This window comes from Siphateles boraxobius, unplaced genomic scaffold (assembly GCF_051911475.1).
Source record: "Siphateles boraxobius isolate OS27281-9 unplaced genomic scaffold, OSU_SipBor_1 9, whole genome shotgun sequence".
NCBI classification, from domain to species: Eukaryota; Metazoa; Chordata; class Actinopteri; order Cypriniformes; family Leuciscidae; genus Siphateles; species Siphateles boraxobius.
In genome coordinates this window covers 28,894,833-28,908,159 of record NW_027509219.1, presented here as the reverse complement: position 1 = coordinate 28,908,159, position 13,327 = coordinate 28,894,833, and the positions used below count along the sequence as shown (strand labels likewise).

Sequence of the window (13,327 nt, the reverse complement as noted above, 5' to 3'; positions counted from 1 at the left end):
CAGGGGAAGATACTTAACAATTAGGATATTGTCGTTGCCATGCAGCCCTTTAGTCACTTTCGACTTTGTTCTATTCAGTTACATTCATATTCATGTGAACGTGGGTGAGTGGAAATGCAACCACAAGTGAAGAAGTTTCTTCACTGGCTGCATACCAAATTCAAGTTTGATGAACTTTGACATGAATTTGTATAATCATAGATTGATCTCTTGACTCAAAACATAACTTCAGCGTGGTTTGCAGTTTTGTGGCAAAGTAAAGTAGCTGGTATATATGACCATTTGTAATTTATTTTGTTTTGTTACTTACAGTTTTATGATTTATTTAAAAACAGAAGCCCTAGAATGTGACATCATGGGCCCTATCATACACCCAGTGTACAATACAGCGCCAGGCACGACGCGAGTGTGTTTTCCTAGTTTCAGCCCGACGCACTTATCATTTTCACGTCCTGCACCAAGTTGTTCAAATAGCAAATGCATTTGCGCCTATCTGTGCGCCCATGGGCGTGCTGGTGTGTTCAGGCAAATCGTTGGCCCGTTGCTATTTTGAGGCAACTGAAATAGACTGCGCCATTGACCAACTGAAACCTGGTCTCAAGTCAATCGGGCAATATGTTCTTTAAAGAGCACGTTTGTAATGTGCGCCTATAGGCGGGTCCACAATGCACGTACACTCTGCTTATTACACACACAGGGACGCGCAGCAGCACACAAACATTCCAAATATTAAAAATAAAAGGACTACGATGTAAATAAACGGAGCAATTCCAATAGGGTCCTCTCACCATCGGTGCTCGGGCCCTAAATATTATTATTGTGTACATAAAGATATGGTGGAATCTGGCTTGTCCCGTAGATGGTCTGCTCGCATGCTTTAGCCTCGCGCACGAGCAAATCCGTTTGGTCATTCCACTGTCAAATTCCGCCATGTAGCCTAAATGGCGAATCCATTTAAAAGGAATGGGAGATGAGACTCTAATTGGTTTATTACATGTAAAGCCCAAAACACATCCATTACTCATTAAGAGAATAGGAACAACCCTTTTAGAACATGCGCCGGGCGCGCCGACCATTTTTCCCGTCGTTAAACTAGCAAAAGTGGATTCGGACACGTCCACTTGCGCCATGCGCTTTAGACCAAACACTTAGATCGTTAAAATAGGGCCCCATATCTTGTTGCTCATAACTTTGCATGCTCAATGCTGAATGTGACCACACCTTCACTCAATGTGAATATAGATGTTGTGATGTTTCCCTCTGCCAACACTGATTAATGTCCTCTTCAACCCAGGAGTTTTCCTATGAAGTCCCACATGATCAGCTCGCCAAGAAAACCCTGGAGATTTCAGTCTGGGACTATGACCTGGGCATGAGCAATGACTTCATAGGTGAGTTTTACAAGCAAAATTATGTTTGTTGACTTAAGTAGAACAGAAACAATTATTTACGTACATGAAGAAAAATGCTGAAAGAATGATGAAAAAACCTTACCATTCAAATAACACCCGTTTATATGAAAGAATATATGTTCACCTTAAAAGTTGTGGGGCAATTAAAAATCTGAACTGGCCTGACTGGGCCAATAGATTTTTTTTTAGCCCTGATAAATTGAAGGGCACAGGTAAATGTGACATTTATTATAATGAGTTAATGTGAAGATCATTTAAAGTTCATTAAGTTGTTATTATTTTTAAAGGCTAATAAATGTTAAAATGTATTGCGTTCAATTATACTGTAATGCTGAATGGCTAAAACTAATGGCTAATATTGAGAGGGGGGGAAATCAATTTCATAGAGATGCCATTAAACAAATATTTGAAATGTTGGCTCTGTCTTTGTTTCTACATTAATTTGGAAATTAAATGTGAAATTACAATAAAAAAATATATAGTAATAACTTTGTTAGGTGCGATTAATCATGATTATGTACAGGAAAATCTGTGATTAATTTGTTTGACATCGCAAATTTACTGCCTTGGACAGAGCTTAACTTATTTTGATGTGAATCTTTCCTTTATGATGTGGTTGTTTTGATTCTTTGCTCTTGTACAACTGAATGGTACCGCTTGTATGTCTCTCATTTAAGCAGAATAAGAAAAGATCTAAACCTGTATGACTTTTCCTTTCATGGAGCATCAAAGAAGTTTAGCAGGAATGTCCACTTTCCATACAGAGAAGTGTGAAGAAATGAAGGGATATGAATAAACTGAGGCTTGTGAGAGACATCCAGGCATGAATGCACATGGAGGATGCAGGTCTCGGATTGACATGTGCAATGAAGCTTAGAATTTATTTAACATTTTCTTGGAACTTTTTTTTACCTGCTCCTGTCTATTTCCTTTCTTTTTCTTTCATTCGCCTTGGCGGGGATGTCATGCGTAGGGTTCATTTGTCATGACTTGCTCGTGGCCATGAAAATGCGGTATTGATGCGAGGTGTGTGTGTGTTTGTGTAGAAGTGATCGAAGCGGGGCAAAATCTCAGTACGTGAGGGGCCTGATGAAATGAAACACAGCTAGTGTCCACAAACACATACACATGCAATTTCAGCGCGAGTTCAGGTATTAGACTGGGCGACACGCTGAAGTGTCTAGACAAAGGTACTCAACTTCAGAAGCCAAGAGAGCCACAGTCAAACTACAACAGATGCAAAGCGCGCCGTGTGTGTGTGTGTGTGTGTGTGTGTGTGTGTGTGTGTGTGTGTTGTTTTTTTTAACTTTTTTTAAGCACTTACTTGATGCTTACTTTTTTCCCAAGGCAATTTTCCCAAATTTTAGAACTAGCAATAAAAAACGGTGTCAAACAATGTGTTTTTACTTAATAAAGAGATACAAGGATATTCACAAGCAAACTTATTTAATTTATTGCAATATAAAAAGTACACTAGGTATCAACATATTTCTGATTTAAACTATTTTAAATAATGTTCTTAGTCTTTCCTTCTTGTGACAGGGCAGCCCGAGAAAGAACCTACAAGAGTTTACATTGAATTAAATGCCGGAGACATATTAAGTCACCAAAATACCAATATTAACCAGGGAGGAAAAACTTCTAGTATCCCTGATACTACAGTATTATACTATACTATTAGATTTGTATTTTCTGTTTTTACTGTAATTTGTTTAGTTTTTGTCCATTTGTTGTGGTTCTCAATATTATTATTATGTCCATACATTTTTTTATAAAAATTTTATTTAATCTTTTGAGTCATTTTTGTACTTCTAAGTTATAATATATGAAAATGAAAAATTTTGGTAACTAGCTTAAATAAAAAAGTTACATTTATATCAGTTGGTTTATTTTATTTGAAGTAACAAATTTTCACCCTAGAATTTTTAAAAGAACGATAGATCTATTTTTAGATAGATAGATTTGGTATCCTATTGTTCTCTTTCTTTCTTTTTTTCTCTTTCTCAGGTGGAGTTGAATTGGGGATTAACGCAAAAGGAGACAGACTGAAACAGTGGTTTGAGTGTCTAAAATACAAAGGAAAGAAAGTGGAATACTGGCACACACTGACACAACAAGGAGCCGCTAGCAGTGACTAACACAGACAAGGAGACAATTCCCTGATAAGTAATACAAAAACAATGAAGTAATAATGATAAATAAATGCAATAATGCTCTGTCTGATGATGATGACATTCAATATTAATGCGTGAGAAAAAGCATAATAATCTATTGTACAGCTAAGTATCACATTCTTTTGTGATGAGAAAGAAGCAAGTGTGATCACAAGCCTGGATTGTGACGCACAAAGAATCGATCCCCTTTTTTTGGTCTATACGTCACTTATGTGAAATCGTACTGTGTTGTGACTATGCCAGAGGGGCTCATGCCATATTATAGTGTTATTGTTTATTACATGTAAAACGTGTAATAGCATCCTGGTGTTTGTTACAGTTGGTGGTGCCGTAATTTTGCACACTGTCAAAGCACAACACATCCAGCTGACTGTAAATGTCTATGTGTATCTATGTATTTGCCTTTTGTGATTTGTTACGTATGAAAGTTTACAGTCTCTTCCAGCCCGCCAAAAACAAGATGCACAGGAAAAGCACAAGGGACCTTTAATGCAATGAAAGAAAATCTCTGGATTTAAACGATCACTCAAGAACTGCCGCAGAACTAAACGACAGTCACCTCAACGATCTGCACAACGCGAATGTGTGTGCCTGTTGGTGTGTGTGTGTGTGTGTGTGTGTGTGTGTGTGTGTGTGTGTGTGTGTGTGTGTGTGTGTGTGTGTGTGTGTGTGTGTGTGTGTGTGTGTGTGTGTGTGTGTGTGTGTGTGTGTGTGTGTGTGTGTGTGTGTGTGTGAATGTGAATGACCCCAGTATATGTTTTTGTCTTTGTACGTAACTCTGTTGAATGTTTGTATAGTCTCCTACAAAAAAAGATTCGCTGATGCACAGACTTTCTCGCTTTCTCTCGAGCATCCTCTACTGGTTTAGAGGTGTAACTGCCAGGACAGTTCCAGTACGGAGGGTGAATCGCCTCTGGCAGGCCTCATTGCACAACTGCACACCCCATTAGGGCAATTAAATATGAGCAATCAAACAAAGCCTTTGATGGACAAAATACCTGTCAAAGGATGTCTACAAAAGAGTCAGAACACAAAAAGTTAAGCAATTAAAGGATGCACTTGCTTTGTAGTCCATCAGCTCTGTGAAATGATGCATGTTTCTTGACATGGGTGGGAATTTCATCTATAATTGTATCCCTGTGATTGCATTTATTAGCTATTAGATTCAAATCATTTACCACCTACCTGAATCTAATTTTCATCTGGTCTTGACATTTAATTGCACAACAACTTAATTCTGTCCTTCCATGGCTCTTTCCGCCATTCCTGACCTGGGGCTCTGCTTTTTTTTTAACAAGTGGGTTATCAAATGAATGGCCTAAACGGTGTGTAATTATCAAATGTTATTATAAGCAGCTGCATGCCAAGTGAATGTCACATATGCTTTGATGGACCACCAATCTGCAGTGCTTATGTTTGTCCTAATATCCATCATCGAGCCCATCTAAGGGTATTTGTTTTTGCTCAGTGAACTGGGACAATCTAGGCTACTTTTGATGAAACCGCATGCCATTTAGATAATGGACTGGCACCACCTGCCAGCCAAGATGGGACTCCAGGGGGAGCGTTAATGATCGAGGGGTCAAACTGAAAGGAGGATTATTCAAGTCTCACTCACTCGTCCTCATTGACTGTCTGTGTGGAACATGTGATGTGACTGCCATCGTGTGTCCGTCTCTGTAACTGCGTCTCAGAAATAAATTGGTGCAACAGTGGCTGTTGGAAATGAGAGCGAGTTTTGTGCGTTTGAGTCCTAGAACCTTTCATTCATGCAATGGATTTCTTGTCATGTAATGGAAAATGTTCCAAATAGAGTGAACAGTATTAACCCACGAATGCATGATGTAAAGTAAATCTTTAATGACAGAGATTCTGCATGCATTCTTATTCTATGCATAACATGATATTGTTAAATTTGCATTTGTTTATGATAAATGAATGAATGTACAACAGAAAGTTTCAGTATTTTTTTTGTGGCAGAACACTACTGTGATGTCTTTATCTCTCTCTTTTTTTATGGATCAATTACTCTTCCCATGAAAAGAGGAATGGCAGCCTCATCGTTCCACAGTATCAGAATGAAGGGCCGTAAAGCCGAGAATGTAGAGAAGGAGCGAGAAAAAGAAATGCTTGTGGCTGCGGCGGCCTCCACTCCCTTCTCCGTGAGCGAAAGAAAAGCTTTATGACGAACATCTGAGATGACTGATTCACCCGGAAACATTCCACACAAGTTAGGCTTTGAGAAGAGATCTGACAAACCTGAGGAAAGGAGAGGTGAGGAGAATTCTGTCATGATTTACTCATCCTCATTTTTTTCATGGAATACAAAATGAGAACTTGTATAGTGTACATGCTTCCTTTTTCCATACAATGCCAGTTCATTGTTGTCAGGCTCCGATAAGGACTAAAAAGCACCATAAAATGATCATAAACCTATGATAAAAGTGGTCCATTTGATTCTTACACTATTCCAAGTTATCTGAAGCCAGATCATAGCTTTATGTGAGAACGATTTTTTAGAAGATTTTCAGTGAATAACGACTTGTCAGGTCTCATTTCTGTCTTTTCCTCACACAAAGTTATCCTGTAGTGCATCATTTTTTGATAATATTTTCATTGTATGGAAAATAAAACTGTATATTTGTAAAGATATCTCCTACTGAGAGGGTTGGAATGACATGAAGATGCGTAAATGATGACAGAATTTTTACATTCTAGCTTGCCTCAGCATTTTGGAGTAAATAAAGCCACATTCTTACCCAGCTTCCCCAGTAAGTCCTCCAGTGGTGTGGTCTCTGTCAGTTTAATTATAGGCAGTGTGACCTCAGCAGTTTGGATTGTCATTTTGTTCATCTCGGAAACCATTTCTTCAATGGTTTTGTAGTTTATATTGTTCTCCATCAATAAGAAGTCCTTTTCTGACGGTGTGGGCGGGACTAGTATGTACAGGCTGTTTTTGCCTGTAAGAGGGAACTTTCCTACCTGGAGAAATAGTTCTGCAGTGTATGTGTTTGTATTTGTTCAAATACAGTGCATATGCTTGTTGTTCATTTTCAGGAAATTGTGCTATTTGTGCATTTTAAAATTGTATTTAAATTATTTATAATAAAATTAAAAATAATTTTAATTATTTTTAATCCTTTGTTATTTAGATTTTTATTTTTTGTTTATTCATTTTTAAATCAATTTAATTATATAATTTAAATTTTGTTCTTAATTTTCATAATTTTTATTTTTAATTTATCTATAGTTGGCTGATGATTAAACTACAAAGAAGATGGCGATTAGTGTAAAAACTTGTGCATTCATTGCAATACTTACCTCAGCCTTTACATTTTTGGAGTAGCCCATTTGAAGGCTGTATTTGGAGCTGTAGAGAGTCAGAACATCTTTGGCCTGATCAGAAAATGTAGTGAACTTTTCCCGTTTGTTTGTGGACTCAAATACTGTCTTCCATTTACCTGTAAAGCACAAAGAAACACTAACAGTCTCATAAAAATAAATAGGTAAAGTATTCAGAAGCTGGAATAGCGTCACTTTACTCACTTACCACTAAAGTAGGCAGCATTTAACAGAACAAACGAAGTGGAGGGATCCACCTCTGTAATTAACTCAGTGATTTTCTTGTTTGTCTTATCTGCCACCCATTCATTGATGAGCTTCACGTTTAGATCGCTGTCATTGGTCAGCTTTTGTGGCATGGCATCATAGAACTCCAGTGATTGGTTGATGAAAGCTTCTCCCAACTGTAGCTCTATATGGAAATAAAACTTTTCAGGGCTATGGACATGACAATCATGCAGCTATGCTATGACTACCTGCACTATTATATAGGCAGTATCAAAATGAAGTCCAGAATAAGTGATTCTGAATTAACTACTGCATTGCTGTTATTGAAGCATCACCCTAGAAGACCCTTGCGAAAAAGAAGTTCACTTACTTGTAATTTAAAGTATATTTGGTACCACTATTTTACTGTTTCCTTGTTACATGTAGTAAAAACTATAAATTAAGCATAATTACATGCAACTAACCCTAATCCTAAACCTATTCAACTTTAAAGTACACGTATTATGATGTTGACTAAAGCGCATGTAAAGGATTCAATTTTAATATTTGATATGTACATTTTGAATTTATTAAATTGTAACTTCACGATAACAAATGTGTAATTACAATAATATTTAAATCCATGACATACAAGTTACAAGAAAAATTACATTAAAGTATATTTTAGTTTACCATAAATTAATAGTTTAATTGCGGTGTAGCATCTTTCAAAGAAAATAGAATTATGTAAAATTTAAAAATGTATTTAAGTCCAACTTAAGTGGGTCAACAAAACTCTTAAGTTTAACTAACTGCATTTAATATAAATGTAAACTATAATATATTGTACATTTTCATTGAACATAACATGTAATTAACATTACATTCAGTTGTATGTAAGCCTAAGCCTATCAGTATGTTCTGTGTCTACCTGGGGAATAAAACATGGCAGAGGCCATTCTCAGCGTGTCCTTCATCACTTGTTTCAGATTTTTTATTTCAGAATGCGAGCAGGAGAATTTTGGAGGAAGCTTGAGAGCATCTTCCAACTGTGTCCTGGTCTCACCTCGAGCACCTTGCAAAGAGGGCAAGAGAAAGAAGAGGCTCAGCAGGTGAACAAGTACAATGTGTAGCCTTTTGTTGACTATGACGTTAATTCTTACCCAAAAGCAAGTTATAAAGAGCTACAGCAATGCTGACTGGGGAGAAGATCAAGTTGGTTTTGGGTTTTGAACCTTTAAGACCGCTGTATACAGAGGTGGAGAATTCTCTGAGTGATTCCTGCACGATTGCCCTCCCTGATCTGCTATCTGGATCCAAACAGGCCTCCCATGGGTCGGTGTGGCCAAGGCAGCGGGGTGGAGGAGGGGCTAAAAATTGAACAGTGGGAAAAGGTTACCTTGAAGAGAAAAATAAGTGATTTCATTCCAAAAGGATGTGATTTAAAATATAAAAATACCGTCTATGTGAATTCCAAGCTAAACGCTCTGCTCTGAAACTCATATTGTATCCATGCATCCAATATGAGTTTGCAAACATAAATTATAAACAGATATTCTTATATAACTATATATATATATCTATTTTAACTCATTATACTTTTTAACTAAATAAATAACTTATTTTTGAACTCCTAAATAGTAAGAATAATATTAAAGCACACAAGGATATACTAATTTTAAAATGAATTTTATTTATAAATTAAGTAAAATGTAAAAAATAAATAAAACAATTTTATAAATGTTCGTAATTAAATAATTTCTTTATTCCTAAAAAAAATGTAAGAATACTGTTAAAACAGAATTTATACACACATTTGATTTAAAACCATTTTTTTTTTTTTTATTGTTATATGTTAGAATATTAAAACTGACATAATTTATAAAAAACGGTAAAATTGATTTTAAAATGATTTTATTTTATTATTTTTACAAATAAAATGCGAGAATAATATTTAAACAGACAGAATTTATAAATATTTTTAAATAAGTGTCTAAACGGAGTACCTTGCACTTCCAGCTCCACCAACAGCGTCTTAGATGAGTCTGTTATGACACATTGGTACATCCCAGCGTCTTCCTCTCTGGTCTGACTAATTTTAATCGCCCAGTCCTGTTGGTCAGGCCTGGCGTCCCAGAAAACCCTCTGAGGTGTCAGGGCTCTCTCTTCTTGGCTGACTGTGTCTTTGTCCGGCTTGAGAAGCACCACACCTTCTTTCTCTCGTTTCCAGACAACAGGGGGTGATTTTGTTTCTCTGGAAGAGAGAAATTTGTCAACCTGGCATGGAAGCGTGACATCATTCATAGCTTCTACTTTGATGACCTGCCATTCCTGAAAACTTGGGGGTTCTGAGAAGAAAAAAGAGTTTAGTTTAATAATTGACTTCTGAGATAAAAAAAATCATCAATGAGATGTTTGACAAGCTCCTTTCACTGTTAAGAAAACCTTCAAACCTTCCACGCGTATCGTGAATGTTCTGCTCAACCTCACACGATCCTCTCCTTTATAGCCTTCCTGCACACACTTGTACTGTCCACTGTCAGTGGTATTTATGCTTCTGAGGTTGAAGATGTTACTCTTCTCCTCCAGTATGTGCTGCTGCTGTGTCTGATTAGACGTGAAGCTCCAGGTGTATGTAGAGTCAACCAGTGCAGGGGCGTCATCAGGAAGACAAGGAAGGGAAATACCGGAGTTTAGCAGGACAGTGATTTCGCAGGTAGACAGGGAAAGCTGAAGAAAGGGGAGATTGTAAAAGCACAGTATCATAAAAATGGTCCATATGTTAACTTTTGTGATATATAAGTTCTATGAAGCCAATACTGAACAGGCTGAAATTTTAATAATTTTACACTGAATAAAGTCAAGCTAGTTTGTAAAAACATGAGGGTGAGTAAAGGACAAGATTAAGTTTAGTTTATTTCAAAGGGGATATAGAATTCAGAAACCTTGTTAGCGACACTGGTGGCCATTAAGTGAACTGCAGCCAGCAACTTACCGCTCGTGCTCGCACTCGTGCACACGTGAAGAGACTGAAGTAACGTGATTCAAGGCCCGACATACTAACTCCGAAGTTATTTTTCGTTCTTCGCTTAGAAGTAAAAAGAAGTTGGAAATACCTTAGCAGCAATAAACTTCCCGACGCCGTCCACGCTGCTGAGAGCTGACTTCTCTCAATAACGAAATAATCACAACAAAATTACAGCATGGAGAAAGCAGCTTTTGAGAAATCATCAAATCAAAGCGATGTGATGATATGTTTGCACCAGCTCTGCAATGTACTGCCATCATGTCGACAGATGAGGTAATTAAAATTACAATATTACAGTTTGACAATAAGGCTATTAATCCCTTTTTGACACATTGGCATTACAGTCTTTTGGCATTATCCTCAACATTAAGCATTTGTTTCTTGTATAATAATGGAAAAGAGCCACTCGGAAGCGAGCATAAATGTAACATTGATTCTCCCGGCACAAATGTCTCGAATCCTTCACAATTGACATAAAAATGATCTAATGTCATTATATAGATGAGTGGTTCACACTGGCGGTGCAAATGCAACCAAGAAAACAGCCCTAAGGGGAAAATGTTGTTCTCAGGGGGACCGCCCAGATGGCTATCTCTGTGCCCCTTTCAAGTTACGAAAATGTTTCTCATGTTTTTAGTTTTAGTTAACTTCTATAAGAACCCTGGCCTGAAGAGGCACATGGACAAGGCTAGATCTGAAATGGAATACGACGGGTCATCCCGTGCGCTATCTTTGCTACGTTACGCAACGAGAATCTCGATTCATCCGATATCACGATGGGATGGTCCTAGCTTTTGACGCGATGCTGCTGCTCCTCCTATCCCAGCCCCCACCCCCCAAATCATTAATTAAGCATTAAAAATAGTCACTTGATTAATCACAATTTATTTTTCAAAAAACATGGAAACTTATTAATTGTTCTACTAAATAAAAAAAAAGGGTAAAACTCCTCATCTTAGTCATTTACTTACACCTGCACAGAGCAACAGAAAGATGCGGTACATAGTGTTGGATTCTGTCCTGGAGAGAAAAGAAAACCAATACTGCAAGTTATAGACACACACACACATCTAATGTTCACAATGCCTACTACATATGTCTCAGAAACATTCACAATATCTCTGAATAACCCTAAAAGTAAGCATAGAGCATGGCCAAAAAAAAAATTTCATAATAAATGTACTATTTATATATAGTAATGTGTAATGTATAATATATATATATATATATATATAATGTAATTAATAATAAATATATATATTATCAATTGCGAATATAAATGTATTGTAAGAAAAAGGAAAATAAATATAAAGCGCATTTCTTTGTAACCAATAAAGAAAAACAACTTACGCAGATATACTTTCAAATGGAAGAAGCTTCAAGCCCATGAAATCTCTCTCTGTTTGGCAGATCTGTCTAGTCCGCTTGCTGTTTTCTTCCCACTGATAATTGATAAATCATTACACAGATGTTTGCTAACATGTTGATTCTGTATTTACATAGATCCTGGATCAAAATCTGACTGATTTACGGAAAATCGCGTCCAAAGTCTCTTTAACAGATAAAAAAAATAAAACTGGGCCATGTTAGTTTTAAACAGCTAATGTAGAACAGTCAGTTGTTCATTGCATTAGCTCTAAATCAAATCCGAAAACACCATGATATTGTTTGCGCAGAGCATTGTAAATATATTTTCTATATAGGATAAATTTGTGACTTTCTTTTTTTTTTCTCATTTTACTGCATTTTTTGTTTTTTGGCCTATAAAAGGACCTTGAGAGGTAATTTCTCCTTTTTATTTGCACACAAGGTTAAGATTTTTCAGTCAGTTTTGTCTATTTACATGCTGTGACTTTTCCTGTGGAGCTGGGAGGTGACATATGAATAGATTGTTAAAATGCTAATTAATTCAAATGTTTCAGACCAATGCTTTCCGATAAAAATCTGCCATTTATGTCCCTTCACCTGTGTCTCAAAGTCATGAACATTTTTATTCCTTTTCTTGGGGTTTCTTTCTTCAAATACCATTTCACCAATGCTAATGATTATTGAATGCATTTCTGCATTTACAGAAATTTCAGTCCAACAAAAATAGGCAATGTTGCCCGGTCATTTTTTTGCAGAGCTAAAAGGGCATGTTTATCCTGACCACAGTGGCCCGGAGATTTGGTTCGTCTCCAGAACGGGAGAGTGAGCGCTGTTATCAGACTCTGACGCAGAAGGGAAAATTGAGTATTGTGATGCGAATGTATTTCTTATCTAAGACTGAAGCAGCTGTAAGTTTGTTTCAGCGTTATAAAACCATCTCCACCTCGCACATCTGAAAATAAAAAATGTGATGCTGATATCGCAAAAATGGTCAAGGCCTGGGAAACACTTTTGAAATACTACTCTGATGGTTACAGGTTTCAGCCTCTTCAAATCAAGAGTGACATGTACATGATATATTTATTTTAAAGTAGGCTAATACTTTTATTCAACAAGGATGCATTAAATTGGTCAAAGCGGTTAATGGTAAAAGTGAAATAAATGCTTTTTGTTCATCAAAGAATCATGGTGGAAAAAAATGATGACGGTTTCCACATAAAAAATAAGCAGCACAACGGTTTCCAACATTGATACTAAGAAATGTTTTGTGAGCATCAATTCTTCATATTAGAATGATTTCTGAATGATCAAAATCTGAAATGATAATATTTCACATTATTGCTGTTTTCACTATATTATTAATCAAATACATGCAGCCTTAGTGAACATAAGAGACTTCTATTAAAAGCATTATATATATCTTACCAACCTCAAACTTTTGACCAGTAGTGTAAGTGACCAGTTCAGCTCCAGTAGACTGGTAGATCCCCTGCAGTAATCAGTGGTGTTCTTAGATTATGAAAATCTCTTTGATATGCAAATAAGAAACAACTTCATAAAGTGATAAACTAAACAGACTCAATCTATGAGTCACTGTAACGTAATGATAACTTGTACATACATATTAAAGTGTGTGTGTGTGTGTGTGTGTGTGTGTGTGTGTGTGTGTGTGTGTGTGTGTGTGTGTGTGTGTGTGTGTGTGTGTGTGTGTGTGTGTGTGTGTGTGTGTGTGTGTGTGTGTGTGTGTGTGTTAAAAGGCTGCAGATTTGTCACCTGTGAAACTCCAGATAAACTCG

At 36.7% G+C, this 13,327-nt stretch overlaps 2 protein-coding genes across 4 annotated transcripts in view; one reads left to right on the top strand and one right to left on the bottom strand.

Moving 5' to 3' along the window:
• The window catches only part of doc2g (double C2-like domains, gamma), a 115,690-nt gene extending 110,148 nt beyond the window's left edge, over positions 1 to 5,542 (top strand). The window contains exons 10-11 of one of the 3 annotated variants that reach the window (XM_077222707.1): positions 1,295 to 1,391; positions 3,420 to 5,542. In XM_077222707.1, the coding sequence (XP_077078822.1) occupies positions 1,295 to 1,391; positions 3,420 to 3,550 (228 nt within the window). In that variant the 3' untranslated portion in view covers positions 3,551 to 5,542. The remainder of the gene's footprint in view (positions 1 to 1,294; positions 1,392 to 3,419) is intronic. The other 2 variants (XM_077222706.1, XM_077222708.1) reach the window with 2 other exon arrangements.
• On the bottom strand, positions 5,427 to 11,612 carry serping1 (serpin peptidase inhibitor, clade G (C1 inhibitor), member 1). Its single transcript, XM_077222705.1, has 10 exons — positions 11,514 to 11,612; positions 11,135 to 11,183; positions 9,589 to 9,865; positions 9,142 to 9,483; positions 8,299 to 8,505; positions 8,067 to 8,210; positions 7,137 to 7,340; positions 6,908 to 7,047; positions 6,346 to 6,568; positions 5,427 to 5,845 (listed from the first exon to the last, which is right to left on the bottom strand). The coding sequence occupies exons 1-10, from the start codon at positions 11,549 to 11,551 to the stop codon at positions 5,601 to 5,603; spliced, it is 1,869 nt and encodes a 622-aa protein (XP_077078820.1). The 5' UTR covers positions 11,552 to 11,612; the 3' UTR covers positions 5,427 to 5,600.
• Positions 11,613 to 13,327: the final 1,715 nt, after the last annotated feature.